General features: G+C 39.1%; 1 protein-coding gene across 2 annotated transcripts; it reads right to left on the bottom strand.

Annotated features, from left to right (window-relative positions):
* Positions 1 to 1,806: 1,806 nt before the first annotated feature.
* On the bottom strand, positions 1,807 to 27,168 carry LOC111571486 (POU class 2 homeobox associating factor 1). Of its 2 annotated transcripts, none has more exons than XM_023274673.3 (5): positions 27,118 to 27,168; positions 13,405 to 13,532; positions 7,477 to 7,516; positions 7,098 to 7,390; positions 1,807 to 4,189 (listed from the first exon to the last, which is right to left on the bottom strand). In XM_023274673.3, the coding sequence occupies exons 1-5, from the start codon at positions 27,131 to 27,133 to the stop codon at positions 3,755 to 3,757; spliced, it is 912 nt and encodes a 303-aa protein (XP_023130441.1). In that variant the 5' UTR covers positions 27,134 to 27,168; the 3' UTR covers positions 1,807 to 3,754. The 2 variants fall into 2 exon arrangements, with proteins under 2 accessions (XP_023130441.1, XP_023130440.1); XM_023274672.3 differs by lacking the exon at positions 27,118 to 27,168 and adding an exon at positions 14,779 to 14,984.
* Positions 27,169 to 27,447: the final 279 nt, after the last annotated feature.

The raw sequence follows: 27,447 nt of genomic DNA, 5'->3' as shown, positions 1-27,447 counted from the left end.
TGAAATTATGGTATTTTAACACAACAGCAAACTGTTAGTAAGTGCACTTTGAGATTCTTTGGTTAATGAGATATATTCACATTCAGACACACGAAATCTTTTAGTTTTAGTTTCAAATCTCGACTTTCTTAACTCATTCACTATTCTGTCTGTGAACTGAGAATTATGCAGTTTTGGCTGCCCCCTTCATGTGCTTGGTTGTAGACTTGTTATCTCTGTTTTATACTTCTGTAATTTATGTTTTCTGGATATTAGCTGTTGATTCTAACTAGAGTGTCACCTGAGCATTTGTTCATTTGTTCTCATAATTTTGAAGTCTGAATAAAAACACAGCCAAAGCCAACTTCTCTTCGCATGTTCCCATCACATGAGCAGGACCTGCATGTTTTCTCCCTGTGATACGATCTCATGTTTTCTCCCTGTGATACGATCTCATGTGTCTCCAGGTGTGGGATCTGACAGATGAGTTGCAGCCCCTTTCACATTGTCAGTTTCCCCTGAGGGGAAACCCCTGAGACAAAGAGACCATCACTGCCAAGTGCATCAGGACAAAATCCTCAGTTTCGGAATGTAAAGTGCAGTGCAATTTAATTGTAAGGTTTGGAGTTCTTAAATTGCTGTGCATATTTTAGCTTAAACAACAACAAAGTTAGTTCCATGAGATAGATTCACATACGGACCAAATGGCAACAGGATTATATTGCATCTGATAAATAATCTCCAAGTGTCAAGAGAAGACACAAAAAAGATCAGTCAATGTATTGATATTTTTAAATAGTTTTTGATTTTTAATATCTCAAAGCAGATTTCTAGTTTCCCTCTTCTACACCAAACACTGTTGTTTTATACCTCTGCATTTCTGTCATCTCATGTAAATGTGTCAGTTATATACAGCATCTTATTTATCAGATATTGGGGAGACATTTCAGGGACCTTGTTTCATGCAGCTCGGTTTAAATTAAGTGGCAACATCCAGGGCTGCGGTTCCACAAATGGCCACTTGAGGCTGGTTCAAAAAGCAAGTCAGTCCCTGATGAATTCAGTGTTAAAATGTCCAACTATGCAGCAGGAATAAACATGTTTATAGATGGGTACACTAAATGGTTGTGATGACTGTAGATATACTCTAAGTTCACAACAACTGTATGGAGGTTGAACTGTTATTTAACCCACTTGCTTAAACTGTGAAAAGGCCTAAAGTCCTACATAATTAAGGGTGGTGCTGCTTGGCAGGTAGGTGCCAATATAGGACAGTCCATGACTCGATGCCTTTATGATTTAAACTCAGTCACACTCACACTTCACTCATTTGTCTGTTTTTGGCTTACCTGGAGGAATCATGAACCGTCCGAATGAAGGGAGGTGGAGCTAAAACACTGAGCTTTAGAACTGCTCATGAAGACACCTGGGCGACGTTATGGAGTGTTCATCATGTTAATGTGTGGTTGATGGTTTAAGGTCGGTTTACATACATCAAATGTGAAGGATGGATGTCATTGATTATTTCAGGATACAGCTATGCACCTTTTCTACTACTGAAATACTTTCTTTCAGGTCTCAACCTGCAGTACCAAATAATGTTTTCAAACACAACACATTGGATGACAGATTGACAGTGTTCCTGCCATTCATCTGTTCCCACAAGCATGAGTCCTGCTTTTACTCTGGCGTTGCACAAATTATCAGCTGCTAAAAACAAACAAAACAGCAGTCAGTCACACATGACCATTTTCCACTTTCTTAAAAACAGATTTGACAATTAAGTTTCCTCAAAACACCTCAAGACTAAAAGAAAAGCACTGAATCTGAGGTTTTCCTTGTGTTTAATGGTCGTTTTGCTAAAAAAGAAAAACAAAAAACAAAAAAAAAACAAAGAACAGCTGCAAATGGAATATACACTACTGTTCAAAAGTGTGGGGTCACATAGATATGTCCTTACTTTTTGAAAGAAAAACATTTTTTTAAATGGAGATAACATTAAATGGATCATAAATCCAGTCTAGACATTGTTAATGTGGTAAATGACTATTCTAGCTGGAAACAGCTGATTTTTAATGGAATATCTCCATAGAGGTACAGAGGAACATTTCCAGCAACCATCACTCCTGTGTTCTAATGCTACATTGTGTTAGCTAATGGTGTTGAAAGACTAATTGATGATGAGAAAACCCTTGTGCAATTATGGTAGCACATGAATAAAAGTGTGAGTTTTCATGGAAAATATGAAATTGTCTGGGTGACCCCAAACTTTTGAACGGTAGTGTTGATCTTTGGTCTCCAACCTTTTTTGTAAAATGGACAGCTTCAAGGAAGACAGTTTTCTACAGACCAGTCATTGTGCACATAGCAAAAAGCAATCTTTGTGTGTGCGTGCGTGCGTGCGTGCGTGCGTGCGTGCGTGCGTGCGTGCGTGCGTGCTCGTTCTCAACAAATGAAATTACTTTTTATTGCTAAGTATATCTTTACTTTTTGTTTTGTCTCAGCATCGAGTCTCTCTTTCATTTCAAAGGAGTGCTCCAGAGATGTTTGGGTTTTTTATAAATTTTTCCAGATTGACTGCTTCATTTATCAGCTTCATGAAACCTGACATGAATGAAGACAATCTAGTAGATTTTCAAAATAAAACACCCTGTACACTTCGCCAGAAGTAAAATATAAATAAAAAGTATTTATCCTTTCTGTGTGTCCCTGTACCAAACAACCCACAGCCCCATACTGGTCCACAACCCGGTGGTTGGAGAACACTGGTGTGGGCTGAGAAAAGCAAAGTCCCAAGTTCAAAAACTGCCTCAACACATTCAATACTTTAACATGGCTTACAATAAAAAATCTACATGAAGTTGCAACACGTCAGTGTGGCAGAAAACTAAATTGCAATTTCAGAAAAAATAAATAAATGAACAAATCAAAAATACCCTGTATTTGGCTTTATTTAAGCACATTATTCATTAAAAAAAATCTATAACATTACACATTTGCTGTCATTGCAAGAACAGTAAAAAAAAAAGGAACAGGTTTAACTATTAACATTAACAAATAAATCTAGTTTCTTCCAACTTTGTTCTTACTTTTGTAAAGGTAGTCACTAATGTTTAGAAATGTCCTCCTGTCTGCTTACAACTACATTATACTTTGATCTAAATAATTTATTAAATGTTAACTGCTTGTGAATGCTAAATAAGAGAACTTAAGCTAGAGTGTACCCAAAAAAAGTGACGTGTTGTGTCCTACTGACCTCCCCCTACACTCTTCTAACCCATTTCACCCAGCATGCCAAAAACTAAACCAGTATTTACTACCTCAAATCAGTTTTTTGGTCATAACTTATGATTAAACACAAAATTCCTTCAGACGGTGTAGCACATGAGGAAAGTATCATTTGAGGCCTTAAAGTTGTTAAGGCTAGATTTTAAATCACAAATGACTGAGTAAATCTGTAATGAATCAAATCCCCACAATATAAATGTCACACCAGGAGCTACAAACTGTCTCTTTGGGAAAATTACTATGAAGATTTGTATCAATAAAATGATCTGGAATTGCTTTTGGAAGTTACTATCGTAAAATAAAATTCAGGTTCAAATCAACTAGAATTACAGTAACTCATCGATATACACTTTGTCAGCAATGTGTATAGAAAAAACATTAGAATTTATCAAGTCAAAACTTATGCAAGAAAGATCTGTAAGAACATGACCCCTGAGATAAAAAGACACAAACATAATCTTTACAGATAAAATGAACACTTATGGTTTCAAACACTGGGTATGAAGATTGAGCTGCTGTATGAGTCTTTCTCCTCCTCCTCACCATGCTCCTTGTGATCCTCCAGCAGTTTATCCAACAGGTTTGGTGACTCCGACTCCACCTCTGGATCTTCATTCAGAGACTGACCCTGTGGTTCAGGGTCCAGCTGGTGGTCTGCATGCTCTGGGAGTTCCAGGATCTGCGGCTGAGGTTCCGCACCCTGGGCCTCCAGCTGAGGGAACATGGTGGTCAAAGACATGGACAAAGGCATGTGGACCAGAGGTGACCCGGGCAGGGCTGCAGACCCTGGGGCAAACTGGACCCCTGGGTTGGGCATGGTGGATATGGTGGTGAGGGGCTGGGCCCAGGGAAGGTAGGTCAACCCTGAGTCTGGGAGCTCCATCTGAGGGAGAGAGCCTGGGGCCGGGGCCACCGGTATGGTCTGAAACAACAAACATGACTCAAATGTTTCCAGTCATTACAAAGAAATCTGAACAAGCAAAGATTCAAAGATGTCCTTCAAACTTCAACTTGGCTCTAAGGCTACATGTTCTCAACAAGCTCTACCAAAATGAAAAATGAACAATGAATAAATGAACAAATGAAATCCTTTCAGCTATAGATGATTAAAGAACATCCATTCATCCATTATCTATACACCGCTTAATCCTCATTAGGGTCCCGGTAGGACTGGAGTCTATCCCAGATGACTTAGGGTGAAGGCAGGAGACACCTGGACAGGTCACCAGTCTATCACAGGACTACATATCGAGACAAACAATCACACTCACATTCACACCTACAGACAATTTAAAATCACCAATGAACCTCAGCATGTTTTTGAACTGTGAGAGGAAGCCAGAGAACATGGAGAAAAATCATGCATGAACAGGGAGAACATGCAAACTCCATGCAGAAAGATCCCGGGAAGGACGGGACGTAAACCAGGAATCTTCTAGCTGCAAGGTGAAAGTATTACCCACCAAGCCACTGTAAAGCCCTAAAGAACAATAGTTGATTTAAAAGAGTTCAATTTGTAATCTATTCCTAACCTATCTTGTGATCTATGGGCATTTAACACTGAGTACAGTAAGCACGGTGGTTGTTGTCAGTTCCAGTACAATGATAACAGGCTTTAATGGTGGAAAACGCATCCCAACACCTTCTCCACTGTCTACATGTATAGGAAGCTATTCTCTGAATTAACTACTCTTCACTGGAAGTATGTAGCTAAGTCTCAGAAACAGCTTTAAAGCTTTGTCCCATAAAAACACGATCTAGTAATATGATAAATATTCCCATTAATTTGTGGTGCAGTTCCATACACTTCACTTACTGGTACCTGAATGATATAAAATATGTCTTGTATGTCAGTTAAATTACTTTTTGAGCATAGGTATCATTAAGTTAATTGCAGGGTATGTGCAATGTTGTGGTGTCACGCAACTCTTTGAAACAGTTGAATTGGATTCATGCTACTGAATGTCTGCAGTAAAAGGTTGACAGAATGGGTCAGCTTCATCCTGTTTTCACTCCCAGGGCTTCAAATAATGTTTTTGTTAAAGCTTCTGGAGTCTGAGAGATATGCACAAAGTGCCCTGTGGAGATTTTACAGTTCAAAAGAGCCTCGTATGGAGATTGGAGGGGTAAAGTAGGTAATAACTTCCAGAACCTTCACTTGGAAGACTACAGCTCGTGTCCTGTATGGAATGTAGTGACCATGTCAGATTATTCCTGAGATGTATTAGGTACAGTGAGTGGACATGGTACAGAATTTCTAGAGCGTTTAGAACTTCCCACTGTTTGGGGCCTGTCGATTGAGCGCATGTACAAATCAAAGCACCTCCAAAGTGCTGCAGCAGCTACTTTAAATACAGCTCCTTTAATGAACAAGAATGGTGTGAATGATAGAGAACAACCTCGTACAGTCTCTCCTCAAACTAAACATTTGTTTTTGGTTGTATTTGTTTTCCTTGCTTCCATGCACACAGTCCATTGGAGTTCCATCAGTCAAGCTGAATACATCTGTGCTTCATGAGGAAAACAACTAAAACCACTAAACAGAACCCTTCTTCAACTGACAGGGTTTTTGACACTACAAAGCTAGTCTGACCTACCCAGACCTATCTCCACATCACTGTGTCAGGGCTGGAGAATGGTCTGACTGCACCCTGCTATCATTCTGATATAGAGGAAAATGTTCAGGCTTTTTTGCATTCCTATAAACTAACCACATTCATCTCGGGCAGTGCAAAGTCTGGGATGCAATGACAATGCCACTACAAAATAGTGAGAGGGGAACTGTTTCAGTGGAACATTCGCATGCAGGAAGGCAAGAAATATCATTAAAATCGCTAATTCACAAAAAGAACCAAGCAGACCTGCCTCAATGCACGATCCAAACTTCTGGAAAAACTAGTCATTTGCAGCGTGTGGGATGCTGCTCAGAAGTTTTTGTTGTTTTCTGTAATGTGCGGAATTTTTAAAACAGCAATGTGTAGATAGCTGACTTTAAAAACAAGAAAAGGCTAGAATCTACCATGGAAGTAAAAGAATGTACACTTCAAAAGTTTGGGGTCACTCAAACAATTTCATATTTTCCATGAAAACTCACACTTTTATTCATATGCTAACATAACTACACAATGGTTTTCTAATCATCAATAAGCCTTTCAACACCATTAGCTAACACAATGTAGCATTAGAACACAGGAGTGATGGTTGCTGGAAATGTTCCTCTGTACCTCTATGTAGATATTCCATTAAAAATCAGCCATTTCCAGCTAGAATAGTCATTTACCACATTAACAATGTCTACACTGGATTTTTGATTCATTTAATGTTATCTTCATTGAAAAACAAAGTTTTTCTTTCAAAAATAAGGACATTTCTATGTCACCCCAAACTTTTGAACAGTAGTGAAAGTTAGCACAAAGGTCTAAAGAAAGCTAACCTCAGAGCAACAATGTAAAGTGGTAATTGCAGCTAATCCGATGTCTGTGTTTGTTTTTATTTAAATAACAGGATCACTAGATTCAGTCCAGACACTGAATAAATACCCCAGAAACAACACTTCCATTGTTTCAGGGGTTGCATCTGTTGCTAAGGCCAACAAGTTTTGCGTCATCACTCGGAACATGAGGAGTGATTAAACTAAACCATTTGTTGACTCATCCTTTAGAAAATTTCAGGAAAAAAAGAACATATCCCAGCTGCTATTCGTAAATAACATTTTTTCAGTCTTCTTTTGAAATTTTAGGAGAGTTTTTTTTTTCCCCTTACGGTCTTTCCTCCTAAAGATGCCCCTCCAAAGATAATTTTGCCTGCCCACATGATCTTCTCTCACTTACCCCAAAGTTTGTCAGCAGTGGTGTGTGTGTGTAGGTCAGCATGGTGTAACTGGGACACAGAGTCTGCATGTACACATCAGCAGTGAGAGTAGGGGTGGCTGGGTAGGCCAGAGTCTGAGCTGACTGGTCCTGCTGGTTGTAGTCAGACGAAGACCAGGGCATCACAGCCGGCTGCAGTGCAGCGCTGGAGACAGAAGGTGCAGCTTTCCACCCCGAACACTGCAGCCCTCCATCACCAGCTGCAGCCGACGGCTCAGCTGCAGAACCGCTGGCAACATCAGAGCCAAAGATGCCTGAATAACAAAGGAAAGTCTGACTTTTAGTCACATGCTTTATTTACAGGTGGTCTTTTGGTTAACGTTTCTGGTGAGGCATGTACCTGGGGTAAATGATGACTGGTTGTTGTGGGCGACCACATCCTGAAAAAGACAGAGAACGTCAGTAAAGAAAGTGAGTTGAATCTGTCAGTAATTTCAGCAGAACTACAATCACATCATCGCTTCAATGTTGATATATAAATATGAAGCATTTACACCTGCACCATTCACATCCAGGTGGGAGCAGCAGCTGAGATCACATTGTAATTAATTATAAAGCAGTGTGTGTGTGTGTGTGTGTGTGTGTGTGTGTGTGTGTGTGTGTGTGTGTGTGTGTGTGTGTGTGTTCACATACAGGTGTGGACTTGAATAGTTTGTCTCCTGCAAAATCTACTTTCTGCTTCGATTAATTTGCAACTAAAGCCTAACTTTGTGATATTTTAGTTTGGAAAATCATTTGTAAAACCAAATAATCAAATATTTTTTAAAACTTGTTTTTTTTTCTGTCAAACTCCGGTTTAGAGTTTTTTTCCCCTCACCGAGATGGAACTGTTTCTAACTGTCTAACTCTAAGGTCTGAAAGCATTTGGCATTGGACCTTAGCAGGGTAGAAAAAACTGGAAAAATGTCTTCCATATACTATGAACCACAAGTCAAGCAGCTACTGAGTAAATGATCTGCATCTACGGATAGAAGTAAATCAGCTGGACTATAATAATTGTCAGAGCCATTAAATCTATATTTGTAGTGAAGTGTTATTTATTTTTGCTGGCAATCAACTTTGCATCATTAAAGTATTTCCATGACAACTGAGGTAGTGACTGTTTTGCCAACACCGGTCTCTGTGGTCAAGAATGACATTTAAATCTCAACTGATGTTGCTGTTTAAGGTCAGTGTTTTTCAAAGGACCAAAAGGGTCTAAATCAGAGATTTGGGATTATAGTAAATGAAGTGTATAGACAGTATCAAAATGCATCAGTTCTTTTATGTAAATGAAGAATCTCTTTGTAAGCTTCTATACATTAAGTGAGTATGACTCAGGTCTAGTTGTGGAGGGAACATGTTGACACTCTTGTACAGACTTCTAAAGATTGCAGAGAATAAACTTATTTTCAGCAACTCAGAACCCAGAATCTGCAGAAACAGAGAGCCAGAGAGACATAGTGAGATGGATGTAGGTGTCCTGAACAGTACAAGGAAACTTTTGTGTCAAGTACAAGTGTCTTACATGCACTTACATAATTTAAACTTTAGTAACCTTATGAGTTTAATCAACAAAAATGCAGAACTTAAGCAACCATTTCAGATTTTCAATCAACTGAGCATGGCAGGAAGCAGCATATTAGCCTATACTGCTAATGTGTTCCTACATGGCATTCGTACTTGCATAAATGCATGATATGAGTGACCAAAAGTGGCCATTTGCTAAACAATATTACAGAGTCTTTGCTCTCAGCCTGGCCACCACTATAAATACTGTCTGGCTCCACCACTGTGTATCAACTTAAGAGGACACCTGAGCTGAAAAATAAATAATCTGAACTTCATTTACTTATCAGTTTGCTATGTTTGCCCTACACTGCAACACCTACTGCACCTGCACAGGAGCATTAGGCTGTAGGAATCACTGTGGCCTTAACTATCTTGTACTTCAAATTAAACTTTTTTAACCCTATTATTTTTGGTGTGTTGCTTTGTTTGTTTTATCTTGACACGTTTTTTCCTTGAATGTGTCCTTGAACTTAATAAAAATGTTATTCATATTTTCCAACATATTTATCTTCAAATACTCCATCCATTGCTTTACTGTGAGTCACTGGCCTGAATCTTACTAAGATAAAACAGTTGGTTAACCTATGATTTAAACAACTTATAAGAGATATTTAAAAGAGATGTGAAGAGTTGAGAAGCCATGTTTTGATACATAAAAAATATCAATCTGGATACCAGGACCAAGCAGAATTTAGCACCAAACAACAACAAAGACCTAAAAGTTTAAAATCCATTGAGGTTGGATTATTATTTATGACCAGGGGAAACTTGTCTTGTGTGAGCACAAAGGGGTCAGCTTAACTGCAAAATGCAACCAGACACTTCAAACATTTTATGTTTTTCATGATTTGTTGGATATTTTGTCAGTTATTCTACCCTGGCTCTGCATGGTAACCTAAATTTCAGTAATTCTGCTCTGTCATCCTCTCTGAGATGATATTTCACACCCACATGTCCATCATGCACAATGTGTGTAGAGCCTGTCTTTGCTCTGTATGCCTCTGTAAGGGTGATAACAAACAGCAGCACAGCACAGAAGCTGAAGGAATGAGAGGCAGCAGTGACAGCACAGATAGCTGTCAGTGTTCTGACTGCATCCTGCTGCCTGCAGCCAGCCAGCAGGGCTGTTCACCGACAGCAGGACATGTGCTGTCAGGTGCCTGACAGACTGATGAAGAAGATCTGGCTAGTGTTACAGCTTTGACAGCAGGTGAGGAGTTACAGCACTCAGCTGGTGCTGGAAAGATTGACTACTAAACTCCACTAGAGTCGCTCTTACTTGACTCAGCTTTTAAGCACTTCTGGACAGAACTTGTTGCTGCTGTGTACATGTTTCAAAATAAAGTATCTGGTTTTCCCCTTCAGATTTTGGAAACAAAAGGTTGATGAGTTACTGAGATACTGGGGGCAGAGGGACGATTCAACTTTAATAACATCAATAAACCTAATGGTTGCGGTAAGGAACCTGAGCATGCTGTCTGGTAGTGTTTAACTGGAACCTGAGTCTTCTTTACAAGGCACCAGAATAAAATAAAGCTCTCTGGCTGAATAATAATCTCTTGGACATAATGTCATCCTGCTGCCCTCTCATGTAAGGAGGGAAACTTTGGCATGGTCATGGAGATTGCAGATGGAGTGAATTGAATTACATCTGTGATACCCACAGTATCACAAAATAGCCTAAAAATTATATTTCTATACAACTACACATGAACTGCATTCTACATTGAGAGAAACACATTTTGTCCTGGATCACATTTGTTATATTTAACAAATGTGATCCAGTATTAAGTATTAACTTAATCAGTAAGTTAACACTTTACTGATTAACTTACCTGCATTTTATCACCTTACTGTTGCTCCTGCTCATCTACAAAGTCATATAGTAGGTGAAATGGGATTCATCACCGTAGTTATACAAAAAAATGGAGCAAAAGCTCAAACATGTTCTGAAAGGACATTTTTACCCAAATGTGTCATTTTCCTAAACCTAACCAAGTCATTTTGTTACCACAAACTAACCAAACAGCACGTTTAACGAAACTTAACTCTAAGAAAAATGCTACAGGATACAAAGCCACATCTTCCACTGTGAAATGTCTGCTGCTGACTTACAACCACCACCTCCAAGCCTCATTATTAATAAAGACAAAAAAAAAAAAAAAACTTGCTGCATGGCAATACCAGGTGAGGTAAGTTCAAAAAGACTTTTTTTTTCTTAATATGGGTGAACTGACCCTTTAATAGCTTTAATAGCAATGCAATCACTATGTTGCATTTAATATATAAAACAGACTAACTAACCTCCTGCTAACATTTCTCTGTTCATATTGATTGCAGTCTGAATACACAGCACTGAAAGCACCTGAATAATATTGTGTAAATAAAATATAAAGGCATTTTTGGGGTGGAGGTGAGTAATAACTATACGGAATAAATTATGTTTTTGACCTGAAAGGCACACAGAGGTGAGGAAGTATTTTTTTCTGCCCTGCAGGTAGCATCTGCAAATCTTCTCTTCATGCCTCAACAACCTCCAGCAGCTACGCAGTGCAGCCTGAAACCCAGCTTTAAATGCCAGTAAAGAACTTACTGCGGCTCTCACTGTTGCCGATTAAACTCATTGCTCTGTATCTGAAGAAGTTTAAATTAGCTCAGCAACATTTTTATCAGCTCCTCTCGTGTCACACTCACAGAGAATATGGGGGCAGGACTGGCAAACAACACTGCTCACTGAGACTCAGAGAGAATTTGGGAGGAAATTTTTAATGAATCTTTAGGGTGACAGTGACAAAAATAAGATTTTGAAAAGTAAAAGGCACATTCCAAAGCCCCACCCCATCTCAGTGGTAATTACACCCTTGCATCCCATCCAAATTAGACTGCCAGGAACTGCGTTGTCACTGAGAGGTTGCCTGGAAATCAGCAGAAAGTTCTGGAGGTCTCTGTACTCCACCGTGGAACAGATTCAGCACTAAGCCTGCAGTTTGGGTTCTCATCTAAATGTTGACATGAAAGGGACAAGATAACTAGCAAACGATTCCTGCAACATGATGCATCTGAAGACAGCATTACAGCTACTAGGGCATTTGATTGATTTAAAAGTCTTGGTATTTAAATCTAGAGGGGCACCCTAAAGATAAATGAATTTTCTTTAGAAAACATGGAGTAAGTTGAACCTTTTGATCACATATATCCAGAGTTTCAAAAATGATCGTCATGTTCCACAGAACTTGCTTCCATTGTGGAAGATGATTATAATAAATGACATGTCGCAACCTACTGACAGAAAACATGCAATTACACTTAGTATTTTCTATTTCCCGTGTGAGAGAGGAGTTGATGCATGTGTGTGTTTGTGTGCACGTACTGCTTCCACCCTCTTCTTTTCTTTGAGGTGAAATAAATAGCAAGTGGGAGGGCTCTTTGGCAGGGCTGCACGTTATTTTGCATAGGGCTGCGTGCCCAGCCCTGGAGCCATGCAGGGAATGACTGTAACTGTCATGGAAAAACACCTGGATTATATAAGGACAAAATCCCCTCTTCACTCTGGAATAGGTCCTGGGTCTTGACCGCTAACATCCTGGTGGCTCCACAGGAGCCCCTTCTTTCACCTCCTCATCATACCATGTGTAATTTGCTATATAATAGCCAAATGCATTCATCCTGTTGCACTTTCTGATCAACGGGTTTTAATGTTTCAACCATCATTCATCCTCTGAAGGTGCAGTTCACATGTATTTCGTTTGATCTCTGCTGTGGTTCACTGACTCTTCATGACAGTTCTGATGAGTGAAGAATGTCAGCCTCGAGACTAATGCTAATAAATCAGGCTAATAATGTTCAACAATCAGGGAGGTGTGATTAGAAAGTAACATGTGAGTCATTTTGACCTCATCAGTATTTCAGAGGAAGCTGGCAAAAATGTTTGTATTGTTGTGATGGAAACTATTCAAGAAAAAAAGAAATGCCCATGAAACTGAATTTACTTACAAACTGTGTTATTCAGAGCTGTACTTTATATTATTTTAACATTTTAAAGGCTAAATCTCAGAATTGGCCTGCGATTTAAAATGTTTGATCAGTTCAACAGCAGGTAATCCAGAGCAGTAACTGCTGCAGGCTGTAGTAGTAAATCCTCTGCTGCTTATTTGTTTAATGACTAATGATGTTGTCATAAAGGGAAGAGGTTCTACAGAAATGGTGGAGGGCAAAATTTGTTGGAAATTTTCTTCCGTTTTAAAATGTGTCATGATGCCAACATCCATCATGTATACACCACTTAATCCTCATTATGGTGGTGGGGGGACTGAAGTCTATTCCAGCTGACTTAGGGTGAAGGCAGGGGACACCCTGGACAGGTCACCAGTCTATCACAGGACTACACATAGAGACAAACAATCACACTCACATTCACACCTACAGACAATTTAAAATCACCATTTAACACTGCATTATCCCGCACTCCATGTAGAAAGATCCCAGGCTCAGGCCGGGATGCAAACCGGGGATCTTCTAGCTGCAAGGCAACCGTTTTAACCACTGAGCGACTGTGCAGCCCCTGTGCAAATATATGCTGATAAATGAGCAAGGTTTTTCTAAAATGTGTAGCCCAAATGCCAAATATCACAAACCTAAATAAAAAGTAATTTTGCACAACAGATAAAGTGTGATAAAAAGCATCATGTAAAGGCATGCAAATGCCGTGTGTCCTTACTGCAGTAAGAGGTGGCGTCTTGTTGCTGTGGAGCTCCAGGCTCCTCTTCCTCCTCAGCAGCTCTTTGACAGGGTCCCTGACTCGAACCCCTTGGTACGGTCTGGATCTGCCCACTGCTGCTGGCGATGCTGGAAACCAGAAACAGACACAAAATTAAAGACGGACACTGAAGACCTCATTTTCTTTCAAGCTGCCTTGAGGTAGTTGCTGTGATGCTCACAGAGTTCACGAACGGGGGCAGAAGACTCACTAAGGTGATTTGTTATGGCTGTGAACTCAGTTTGAAATGTGACAGGACAGGAGAAACAGAACCTGTCACATAAACTTAATCTAAGACTTGAATATGAGCTAATATATAAATCCTGACAATACACATTCACCAGCATTCACATATTTGTATACATGATCTTTGTGTCGAAACAGACAGTAAAGGGAATCTGCAGATGATTATTTGTGCTACATTTACATGCACACTGAAACAGAGACTGACTCAGATCATTTTTGCTTCTCATTTTTCCAGTATATAATATAACTAATATCCACCATGTCAAACAAGTTGCCAGTGTGACTTCATTTTGTTCAAACAGGAGGCCAAATAGTCGAGTGTAAACTTTGTGAACAACAGCTTCTGTATCACAGCTCATCAACCAACATGGCTGACTGAGGAAGCAGCTTGGACGCAATGTGAAAGAACCAAAAACAGAAGTACGGTGGCTTTTTACTCAAATTCTTTTTTTCCCCCCTCTCCAACCAATCAACTGGATGAAGAGAATGTACGATTTCAGTCAACCACTGTAGTGGTTGTTATAGTTATTGAGAGTGGTCTTGTCAACTAGATTCCATAACCTTTGTGGAATGTTACGATCCAACCTCTAGGGTCAGCTGGATGTAACAAAACAACCAGATGTTATTGGTTCAGGTAAAGGAATTTATTGCTCAGTGTCAAATTGAACAAAAAAGTGGTCAAACAAAGAAACACAAGGTGTTGCCAAATCAAAGAACAGAATATAACAGAGCAAAGGCTAACAGAGTTTGTAAAATTATCTAAACACAAGCAAAGTAACTAAACTCCCTAGCCAAACATAAATACAGTAGCAACACCCACCACAAGTAACAGAAACTAATACAGAGCGCACAGAACGAACTGAACAAAACTGGTGCCTCTAAACACACATACTGAACACACAGTTCACAAAGTCTCTAAATACCCAACAGCTTCTTCACTATGTTGGCAGGCTGCTAACTCAGTCTCCACTGAGTCTGGAGGCTCCACACCAAATCAGCAGCCACCAACAGAAGCTCAAAATGTGAATAGTACCCACCACCAGCATCCACAGACCAACAGACCACACAGGAAAACAATTCACAACTCACATAAAGGCACCAGGGCGAACTGGTCACAACTACCAGCCGCCATGACTGAGAGTCTTGGTTGCAGATATACTGGTGTGTGGTGATTACTGGGGTCTTCTGGGAGGAGGAGTCTTGGTGGTGGACCAATCCAATGTGTCAGAAGGTGGGGAGATCAAGGGCTGGAGTGCAGATCTTCTACTCCAGACTCATCAGCTGAGATGAGTGGCAGCTGGGGTTGCAGAGAAGCTCCCAAACCAGATACAGCTGGGCTCACACATAAAATCTCCCCATACAAAGGCCAAGAAGGAGTCCACCCAAAGAACAAGACGGCACACAGCTACTTGTGTAACAGCCAGATTAATTATGGACACTTGTGACACTTTGCAACTATGATAATCATACAATATAATACCTGCAATGGTCCTTTTTCTTTGTATACAACAGAGCAAAATACTGTGTGGTAACCCTCAGAAAACACCAGCAATGGTGTCACATGTAACACAACCAATATTTCAGTAGAAATAATTTGACCACAAATTTATTATCACATATTGACATCAACTGAAGCAGAACCAGTGAATAATGACTTAAAGTCTGTGCTCACCCTACTAAACTGTATTTGGAGAGTGAAAATCAAGCAACATGTTACTGTGGAATTCAACCTAAGTCCCATTGGCCACTTTACACTACATAACAAAGTCAGCCTTCTACTACTGTAGAAATCAAGGCCTTGATGTGCAAACATGATCAAGAGAAACTTGTACATCCTTTTATCTAAAGCAGGCTCGACCACTGTAATGGACTGTTCACAGGGCTGTGTGAGACAGCAAGCAGCTTCAATGATCCAGAATATTGCTATCAGGCTGTATAGAGGTTGGTAGTTCACCCTTTCGCCTTGCAACTAGAAGATCCTGGTTCAAGTCCTGGCCTGGACCTGAGGTCTTTCTGTGTGGAGTTTGCATTTCTCCCTGTGAATTTGTGGGTTCCACCCACAGTCCAACAACATGCTGAGGTTCACTGGTAACTCTAAATTGTCTGTAGGTGTGAATGTGAGAGTGATTGGTTGTCTCTATATGTAGCCCTGTGATAGATTGGTGTCCCTTGTCTTCACCCTAAGTCAGCTGGGATAGACTCCAGCCCCTCCGTGACCCCTGTGGTGTATGATGGATGGATGGATATTGTTTGTCCATAAATCACTAAAAGGTTTAGGTAGATGCTCATCAGATCTCCTGACTTAGTAAGAACCTTACAGACCTTTTGGGTGAGCTGGTTCTACACCACTGGCTACTCCAGGGACACTGAACTCAGGGAAGCTGCTCACGTATGGAACAAATTTCCAGAAGAGTTAAGACTTGAGAAAATGCTGAATACTTTCAAATCTAGGTTAAAACCACACCTGTTTACCCCTGCTTTGAGCTAATTTTACTAATTTGTTTTATTATTTTGATTCTGTATGTGTTTGATTGTTAGTGGCATTGCTTTATCATTTGTTTCCCTGCACAGTGTGAAAGGTGCTACAAAATAAATTTACCATGTCTTAAAAGGTCTCAGAGTATGTCCAAATGTTTTACAACCAGCCAATTCCTGCAAGTACAAACATGAGGGGAAATGTGATCTAGCAGCAAGAACATCTTTTGAATAAACTCAAAGCTATAGTACTGTACATGTGAGCAGTGTGAGCTTTTGAAACTGTGTAGCCACAAAAAAATGACAGTCATTTGTGCATGATGACAAATTGTAAAATGTCTATAATAATTATGATGAGAGCAAAGGAGGATGTCAGATAAAGTATTTGTAAAGGTATAAAATCTTCATTCGGAGGAGGTTGGGGTGGATGGACTGGTCAACAGAACACTGGAAATTAATGTGAAAGTCTGTTGTTGGTTTCCTGTTTCAAGCCAACAGTCTGTTTCATCATAACCATGACCATTCATACCCTTAGCTGGATGTTTATTATTAGGATGATGATGATAAAACTCAAACCTATATGGTCGCTCAGGTTGGAGAACATGTCAGAGGTTTGTATAGACAGTGGATGATCTGCAAACTTGTTCCACAATGTTAATTGAAAGGAGACAAAAAGGCTAAAGGTCACTGTTTTTTTTTTTTTTTTTTTTTAGCGATATATTTGACACTCTGGGAAAAGAAACCCATCCCTCAGTTGAATCCTATTTCCATTCACCTAACAGCATCAGTAGTAGAAATGCACTGAACATGATCAGAACACCATCTCCCAACGTTTAGTCATTTGAGAAAGGCGAAGACAGGACCTGTATTTACTCCCTCTGCACCAACACATCACAGCACTTGTGACATGATTTTCACCATGACATCTTATACCTACATCCACTTTCACATCTTTGAATGTACATCTAGGAATACAGGTACGTTTTTATGGGGAGACAAAGGAGGCCACTCCGAGTAACACCTGTGTTCTTACGTCACTAGCAAACAGAAAGAAATCATGCCAAACCAAGGCCATGAGGATATAATGTCTGGGAACCATGAACACCAGCTCAAAATATTTGGGACTGTGGGACACTGAATATTTGTTGTAAATTCTGCAGCAATCACTGGCATTTTCTTTAAAAAAGAAACTGACATCAACTTGCTTGTGGTGCTAAAGGAATAGTCACTAAATTACCAAAAGTAATGAGGATTCATCCTCAACATTTGATGGCAATTACACAACAGTTGTGGACATGCTGCAGTCTGGATCAAAGTGTGGATCAACCAGCCAACTGACTGATTGACATTGCTGTTCATTTATCCAGGCTGCTGGCATAAATACATTATGTAAGGATGTTTAACATGTCCTGAAGCTGGTTTACACAATTAATACTGACCAGGAGCATACTGCATCCATCCAACCAGAGACATTCAGATATCATCTGTGTTGAGTACCATGAATATCATATGATATGTCTTTTTTTCTAGTTTTAGGTTGATCTTCTTTTTTTTGACCAAAGATAATAGAGGAAAAATAGCTTTCTGGCCTAAATTAGGCTCATTAGCAGCTCATTTACATTTATTTTTTTATTTTTTTTTTTTTTTTGTTCAGCAAGTTCAGTCTGCGTCGTTTAAATTACAAAAAAAAATAACTCTGGCTAAGATGTTTGGCACAAATTCATACAGGGTGCAAAATGGACTACAGAGTCTGCACACCTAGCTGAAGGTACTTTACTGTAAGTGCAGGGTATTATTCACACTGTATGAGTCCTATTAACAACAAGCTTATGTTGCTGGTTCAGAATATAATTGCAGTGATGTAAGCAGTTCCCAGTAGAGCTCTTCTTCAGTGGTGAAGTGAAAATTATACATGTCTTGTTGCCACACACATATACACACTCACATCCATCTGTAAGTGACAGATTATATAACAATAAGGGTCAAATGTTCAACAGTTTGACAGTGTTCAGCTCACAAACCATCTGCAGGTGAACTATGAGTGCCCCTCTGGCATTCCAGTTCCTGCAAGCCGCAGGAGTTTTGATTTTTTTTATAAAAAATGTACTTGTCAAACTGCTGTGAGAGGACTGTTGCATACAGGTTCATGTAAATACAGTGCCTGATACGATGACTGATCAAAAATTCTTACCAACTGTAGTGCATCAGACCTGCAGAATTCTCTTTTGTGGTGTAATTGTCAACATCCTGTGGCTAGTGTAATTTAAAAATTATGATTGCTCAGTTTGATGCAAAGTATGTGCTGCTGGCTGTTGGGGAGGGCTGGTGCTGGCATACACTTACATCTGTACTGGTGCACAGCTCAGACAATACAAAGGAACGGTTTGTTCAAACAGGCAGTATGGTGGTGTTTGGCCAAGGAAAAAGGACCAGATTGTGCTTCAAGTCCTGAACCGTGTGCAGGCCTCCAGGCAGAACAGGTACAAATCACTATGTTGTAACTGTGACACAAAGATGAACCAAATGCAGCTGGATCTACCGCTACTGTTGTCTTCTGCACTGCACGTCTTCAGTCCCACTCACAGTGTCTGCACAGTGAGTCAGTTTGCTGGCATGACTTAACTCAGCTGGGTTTGGTTTTGGTAATTCTAAAGTTTAACAACCAGCCATTGAATAGTACAAGAAAAAACACCGACCGGCTTGAAAAAGCCAAAAGCTTTGTTTCAGTTAGTACTAAAGCTGCGTTTCCATAAACCTCAGAGGGGTATGTGGACATGATCCAAATACAGTTATAGCTAGAATTTCAGAAGGAAAATCTAACTCCAAATTGTTAAATAAGGCCGTATGAACTATTATCTTCTGAGATAAGCTTTGACATCTAAGAAAGCACAAAATTGTAAAAAATTTTAATCGAATTCTAAAGAAACGTCTAAAAAAGATAATCACAAACTATTGTCAGATTATGCTCATTAAATTATAGAATTTTTTTTAAAAATTAATGTTACTTAAAATTTTCCTCCAGTAAAGCAATGGCATGAACACAGAGTAGTTTTAAAGTATCTGTTGCTGGTGGTATTTGCCTCTTGTTTGTGTTAAATTTACAACATTTTATTTTTAGTGACAGAAGATGAGCACAGATAAGACTATCTTCTCATCAGCTTCAACTGAATCCGGAGGATTCACCTCAGTGGCTGCTGACACCTCCGTTCACTTTTGCAGCTCAGAATTTCCTCCCAGTTACCAGACGGCCTCCATGACCTTAATGCTTGGGCTGTTGTTCCCATCACTCGCACTGACGGTGGAGGGAGACCTGTGGTCCAGGCTGCTTCTGTGTCTGTCCTCTACTTAACCTCTGTCATCAGACTGAGGGTCTCCTGGCAGCATCTTGCTCAGATTTCCATCTGCAGCTGATTGATTTGCCTCTATAGGTCAGACAGGCTAAGCTTCCTTCTCTACACAAACAGAACACTGTGACGAGCTGCCATGTAGAGACAAGTCTGTGAAGCTAAACAGAAACAGTGCAACACTGCAAACACAACTGACCGTCCACTGAGCCCCTCCACTCCCAGCTACTGTTACTGTTCCTGTCAGGCCTTTTGTTTTCAGACAGCCCATGTGTATTTTACAGTTGAAGTGGCAGATTTATGGCTCAACAGTTTGAGCACTTCCAAACAATGACTACTTGATATCGCCAGTGGACGAATTATTGTTTTCAAAACTGACCTTTTTTCGCAATTTGTACAACGTGTTTAAACTTGTGGTTGTTATTGTCAGTGTTGTGCCACAAACTGACTGCCGTCCACAGGAACTCAGTTTTCTGTACATCTGCAGCTGCTTTTATCAAGTCAACCTGTCCTTACAAACACATAAAGACTTTGTGGTGACAACAAAGTTAGGATTCTATGAATGTTTCTTGTTACTGAATCATTTTGGCTAAAGTAACGTTTGCAGTTTACAGCATAATCAGGCCTGACATTTACAGTCATGAACAAAGTTTACACACACTTAAAGACGTAAAGACCATGCATATCAAGGCAAACAGAGTTTCCAATGATTCCTATAACCTTTATTACTCTGCCAAGGAATGGTGGACTTATATGATGATTGGCATATGTTTGTCTGTCTGTCTGTCTGTCTGTTAGCAACATTACTCAAAAACAGACTAATGGATTTGGATGAAATTTTCGGGGAAAGTCAGAAATGACAAAAGGACCAAGTGATTAGATTTTGGCAGTGATGTGGCTTATAGTCTGGATCCACGGATTTGTAAAAGATTTCTGTATCATTGCCAGATAGTGGCATGGCATCACTGTAACTATGACAATAATCCAATCCAATCCAATCCAGCTTTATTTATATAGCACTTTTAACAACCAGTGATTGAAACAAATTGCTGTACATCAAAAACAAGGCATATAAAATCAGAAACACACAATAGAAGCACTAAAAACAAATAAAATCACAGATACACAATAATGGCACTAAAAACAAATAAAATCGCACAATAAAAGGCACTGAAAACAAATAAAATCAGTGTCTCATGCTGGATGGAAAGCCAGGGAATAAAAGTGAGTTTTAAGATGAGTCTTAAAAATGGACAGTGAAGGGGCCTGTCTAAGGTGCAAAGGGAATTTGTTCCACAAAACTGGAGCAACCACAGAGAAGGCTCTGCCTCCTCTGAGCTTCTGCTTAGATTTGGATGTAAACAGGAGCAGCTGATCAGCTGACCTGAGAGACCGGGCAGGAGTATAAGGGTAAAGCAGCACAGAGAGGTACGGCGGGGAACAAGTGAACACTACATCAGCTGCCTGCTGACGATCACATGACTGTGATCCTACTACAAATCCACCGCTGCGGACTTATCAGGACTTATCTGTCGGAATAATACAAGGAACAATTGATTAAATTGTGGGGGTGTTTCTGAGTCCCATCAATTCCCTCCGTCCGCTACATATTTAGGTCATGAGATTCGGTATTCGTACATAACGTACGCATGCATAACACACACCTGCGCTCAGCGCAAGGTCATTTTGTACATCTGTATTAAATGGCAACATTCTATGATGATGGGATTTCTGCCACAATTTTTTTCAAGATTTCAGCCACTGGAAATCATACAATGACTGAGCAGCCTTGACGAGTACTGCGCTCTCTGAGTGCTTTTCTTGTTTGTTTGTTTTTGTGATGGACCTATTGAAGCATATGCATCTTCATTACAAAAAAATTAGCAAGCATACAAATAAACAATCATGCATTTTGGTACTCATACTTTTTTGTTTCTTTTTGGAAAAAATCGGAAAATAAGAAAAAAATATGTATACCTTTTCTATTATTTTTTTTAAAGAGCACAAATGTTCACTAAACCTGCTATTTTTTTTTTGCTTTATTGATGTTGAAATTAAAGCATGAATATGAGCTTTGATAATACAACTTTTCACTCAAATATGTGATAGTATTGTGTGTTGATCATATACACAATAAAAGGCCTATATCCGTGGGCAGGACTGTGTGTAACAGAGTAACTGAGTCTCCACTGTGATGGTTTGTTTTGGATGAAGAATCATAGTTTGAACAGCTACTCCCATATCAACACATAATAAAACACAAACTTCACTGAGATCACATGACTGTTACTCCAGAAGCAGCTGATTTAAAAACTAATCATCTAATTGGTGCCACTACGTAAACTGTAACAGATGTTTGTTCGACTGCTGTCAGAAAGCTTGTAGTCATGTGAAAATTAGCAGAAACTGTTGGCTTTCTCGTCAGATTTGGACCAGCAAATATTTGAACCTCTTGAAAACTGGGCTGTCAGATAAAGGTGGTTCATTTTTGCAGATAATGAGCTTTTCAAGTATTTATTCAGTATAAATATCTGCAGATAAACATTTTTTTTCTGTGGAATAAGTAACTACACCCCCTTATTATCAGAAACTCATATTGTAGCTTTAGCTGGAATAACTTCTTGTAGGCATTTCGCATAATTGTCATTGTCCTCCAGTCTCTGACATCAGCTTCATAAACATTTTGACCACTCTTCCAGCAAAATGCCCTCCAGATCTTTGAGGGGTTTCTTGCATTTTCTCCCTGTTTCAAATCCCTACATAACATTTCAATAGATCTCTTTCTGACCGTAGATGCAGCACTTTAACACAAACAGCTGCAGAGGTACCTGTAGATCCTGTGATGCCGTTTTGGGCTTCTTGGGAATTAGTTTTGCATCAAACATTCTATTCTTTTGAAATCCCTTATTCTCATAGGCTTGCACGGCATTTTTTCTGCAGGCCTTAGAGAGCTCTTTAGCTCATCTTTAGCTCTTGTGATAATGCTACAGACTGTAGCAGCAGGGAACACAGAAGACCCTCAGATGTTAGAGATTTAAATAAGGAAGTTCCACCTGTCACTCTTTTGAAGACGTTTTAATCACTGGCACCTAATCTATACACCCAAATTCTAATTTGATTTGAAGGTGTCAGAGATATCTTTTCTTCTATGACTGGTCTTTCTTATCATTATCATTTGAATGATGAAAATGACACAAATGTCAGCTTAATGTGTAATTTCTTTACATGTATCACTTTTATCTGCTAGGACTGTTTCAGAGAGAAACAAATGCTTGCTTGTGGAAATACTTCCACACAAAAGTCATCAGGTTTCATGGGATGCACTTACTTTTCTACATAACTGTATATCTGACAACAGGTTTGGCAGGATTTGCTGAAGTGGAACTTCCCAAAATTCCCTAACAGGACCGTTAACCAACGTGTTGATAGAGCAGGAGCAGCTCTCACACAATAGGAAAATACTACAAACTGGGAGCTCTACCACGAGCAGGCAGGTAAATCCATAACTGTAGGTGCTAATGAAATGCTCCCGCTAATGAAGCAGAGCGTTACTTTAGACAGTTATTTACTGTAAACAATGACTTCCTTAACTGAAGTCTCTCTGACTGAACATAGAGGCAAGTTAGCTGATCTGAATATGTTTGAAGCTTAAGTTCTAGTCCATAAACACACTGCTTTAATCCATCCGTTGTCAGCTTTTGTTTGTAGCTACACAGAGGATAAAGGGTTGTTACAGTTGTTAAGCCATTATTGCACAATCACTGTTTAGGGAAATGGTTTGGCAAAATGTTCCCAACAATCCACCCAAACACTGTCCACACTGAACAAAAAATAAGAATAAGGGCAAATGAGCACCAGATACACTCAGCTATTACATTTATAGTCTGATTTTTAGCTCTGGCTGACAAGAAACAAGTTTTTTAAGCATCAATGTGAATATGAAATTTTCTTATATGAAGTGTATCATGTATGGTCGAAATTTCCATGGTAGTTAAAAGAAAAAATATGTCATAATTTTATTGTTTATCCAATTGGCAGATTTATTATTTTTCAGAATTGGCTGCAACTTAGTTAACAAAATAATTTATGTTGATTCTACCACTTGCCATCATTTTAACAAAAAGCATGATGAAAAAAAAAAGAAGATTTAGGAGTTTCAGGTTTTTAGGTTATATATACACTACTGTTCAAAAGTTTGGGGTTATTAAGAAATGTCCTTAGAAAAAGAATATATATATATATATATATATATATATATATATATATATATATATATATATATATATATAAACATACATAAGTACTGGGATTTTAACACATTAACTTAGATTAATTAATTACAGAAAATATAATGCATTAGAAGAAATAATGCATAGGTGGCGGTAATGAACCTAAAGTCTGTTTGCAGCCATGAAGAAGATGCACAGGACACATTGATTGGTTTTAAAAATCTTCTGGATGGCAGCTTGGATAAAAGCGTGGTTGTGTGCAAATTATTCAACAAAGAGTTTTCTGATCACTGCAGCACTTCAAACCGACAATATCACCTCAATGCAAAACATGTTGCTGTTAGCACCAGAGCTAACGTTAGTTACCACAGTCCTGGTAGCGGCAATCGGTGTAGCCATCCCATAATACACCGCTTTTCAAGACATTGAAAGTGTTTGAGTTTACAGAAAGTCTTAAAATGTTGAATATAATCGCTATAATTGCACATTGAGTTTGGAGTAATCTGTGAATGTAGTAGAGAGATGAAAAATACAGATAAATAGAAATGAAACAAACATTTTAGTGGTTTGAGTTCATATACATGTCTATTATTGTAAATTTCCCTGCTGCAGAATCAATAATGGTTTAATCTATCTGTCTATTCATCGATTCAGTCGTCAACCAAAATTTACTTGAATTGAAAAACTTTGCTTACTATGTCAAATATTGCTCTTTGACAAAATGTGATTAATCGTGATTAATTAAATACAAAAACTCTAATTAATAAAATTTGTTTTTTGAATTGTGTCCCACCACATATAGATAGAACTGTAGTGTGTATTTGATGTTTAAGACAAAAACTCCTGTTGCTCTGTAGCTCCGTCCACTGGTTGATTCCCAACCAGCTGGACTTACATGTCACACCCCACACATTACTGTTCAGACCCTAAACTGAATAACTGCAGAGCTGCTGTGGAAAAGGTGCTGCAGTATTATTCTGTGGAAATGTGAGAGTGGCTCTAGTGTTGCAGGAGGTCAGGAAGTGAGGCTGTCACACCGCCAACTGCAACAAAACACTTGAAGGTATTCCTGGCATAGCACCAAAGGAGTGTCCAGGGGTGTGGTGCTTATCACAGCAAATGATTTACAACAGCAACAGTAAAGAGTGAACATGGTACCTTCATTTATATTGTGCCATCTTGCAAAGATTGATTGATAATGTTGGAAATATTGAGATATAAAAATGATGTGCTCCATCACATTCTGTCATTCCACAAGTGAGCCCAGTGTACGACGAGCTAAGTGCCAAAAAACACAGACGAATTGCAGCTCAGGAGCATTGCAAATATCAAACTACTTCAAACTACTTCAGCCAGAGATCTAGAAGTGCTAACATTAACTACTATAGTGATCTTCTCCTCCGTCTCAGCCATGTAGCTCTGTCTCCTGTAAATGACATTCCCATACCAATAAACACACTTGCCCAACCACATGTAAGTTTCTTTCAAAACATAACTGAGAATGTGGTTTAGTTGTGTAGGAACATCAGTTTTGGGAGACAGGCTGGCAGCCATGCAGTCGTGTTGCAACACTGTAGCCATGCCTCTATCCAATACCATAGCATCTCCCACATCACATTGTGCTACATGTAGCATAATGTGATACATGAAAATACTGCTTAGCACATGAAAGGCCAAATATGGGTTTTTCCTTCATACATGTCTGAAATTCTGTATTCCTATTCTACCTTTAGATCATCCATCCATCCTTTATAGTTTCTACTTCTATAAGCTCAGGGTGATAGTACTTGCTGATGGAACCCTCTGAAACAGCCTCCTCTGTTTGAGCAGCTGTAAACGGCTTTAAATTACTTCTCGAAAACCCATTTTTACCGCATTGCTTTTCCTGTAAGGGCTATAATTTTTCTCTATCTTTATTGCTGGATATGTACACTACCGTTGAAAAGTTTGGGGTCACCCAGGCAATTTCATGTTTTCCATGAAAACTCACACTTTTATTCATGTGCTAACATAATTACACAAGGGTTTTCTAATCATCAATTAGCCTTTCAACACCATTAGCTAACGAAATGTAGCATTAGAACACAGGAGTGATGGTTGCTGGAAATGTTCCTCTGTACCTCTATGGAGATATTCCATTAAGCTTTTGATACACAGTGTCGGTCATGAGATACTCATCTTCCATTGGATTTGACCCATGTTGCGCATCAAAGGGTTAAAAATCAGCCGTTTCCAGCTAGAACAGTCATTTACTACATTAACAATGTCTAGACTGGATTTTTGATTAATTTAATGTTATCTTCATTGAAAAAAATGATTTTCTTTCAAAAATAAGGACATTTCTAAGTGACCTAAAACTTTTGAATGGTAGTGGATGTAACTTCTTCTGTATTCAGCATAACGCTTTGTTATAAAAGGTGCCATATAAACACAATTTTACATCCTTTTAATTTGACATTAGTGCATAGTTGAAGTGCTACAGCATGAATCTTTGCACACAGTTGAACAGACAGTGTTGTTGTCTTTCATCTCTTTCTGTTTTAGGCAACCACACATGAGCACACATGGACAAACACTCACCATGGCACATGCATGGAGATTCACTCAGCAAAAAGAGGAAGCTGCACAGCTGTGCAGTGTTTTACCGTGGTGGGGGGTCTGCTGCCATTTTGCATATCAAGATTACAGCCCAATAGCAACACGCTGTTAGCTTTCAAATGACAACCTTCCTCTTTCAGACAGAGCGGGACACAGCAGCTTCAGTACTGCTTCTCACACAGTTCACAACAGGAAGTGAAGCTGTACGCTGTTGTTTCCATCTGTTAGCAGCATTCCTAATGTCCCCGCATTTAAACTGAGCATTTCAGCTACTGTTCCAAACAGAATAACGTTGTAAATGGAGAGTCAAAGTAGTGGTTTGGGTTCTACGTTTATGATTTATCAGCAGCTGAATTAAAGCATTTACTACAACTGGGCCAAAACACAACGGCAGATATTCAATTCAGAAACAAATTGTACAGAAGTCCTGTTGTATTCAGCCATTTCATTTTATGCAAAGTACTGTAGAACAACATGCCAAGAAATAAAGATTCAAAAATATAGGTTGCATAGCATATTGCATTTCTATTGTACCAATTTAAACATTGTATTGTGTTTGTTTTACTGTGTACACCTCCTCTACAATCAAACACATGTACACAAACTGAACAAAAGATTACATGAAGCAAATTTTTGCAGAAGTTAGCAAATTTTGCTCATTTCTGCTCCTCTTTTTCATAACTTGAAACACTTTTAATCATTCAAATCAATCAAAATTCATATTATGCAAGATTGTATGGATATTTTAGGTAAATAAAACAGCAGTGCCATGTCATACTTACATTTCTCCCAGTGCATGCTGCCTCAATGCTGGTCAATATCATACAGTTAAAGTGAAGAAAATCAAAGTGGCGGGGCGACAGACATGCTTTATAAGCATCTAACAAACCCCCGGGGAGTTCTCAGCTCTAACCACAAATCTCCCCCATGCATCTAGTTTCACAGTTCAAAAACATTTGAAAAGGAGGATGAAAAGTCCGATGACCAAACATTAAGGACAATGGCATAAAAACATTCACCAAAAGAAGGATATACATAAAAGATAAATGACCTCTTCTTTTGACAAGTTAATAGAACTTAACTTAAAAGAAATTAGACATCCAAGTTTGTGA

This window comes from Amphiprion ocellaris, chromosome 7 (genome assembly GCF_022539595.1).
Source record: "Amphiprion ocellaris isolate individual 3 ecotype Okinawa chromosome 7, ASM2253959v1, whole genome shotgun sequence".
Lineage (NCBI taxonomy): Eukaryota > Metazoa > Chordata > Actinopteri > Pomacentridae > Amphiprion > Amphiprion ocellaris.
This window is presented reverse-complemented; position numbering and strand designations above follow the sequence as displayed.

Coding starts and splice junctions, on each gene's coding strand:
- LOC111571486 (XM_023274672.3), bottom strand. CDS start 14,821: ATGGCGGCTGGTAGTTGTGACCAGTTCGCCCTGGTGCCTTTAT. Junction 13,533..14,778: donor GTTCGCCCTGGTGCCTTTAT/GTGAGTTGTGAA, acceptor TCTGGTTTCCAG/CATCGCCAGCAGCAGTGGGC. Junction 7,391..7,476: donor CCAGTCATCATTTACCCCAG/GTACATGCCTCA, acceptor TTTGTTATTCAG/GCATCTTTGGCTCTGATGTT.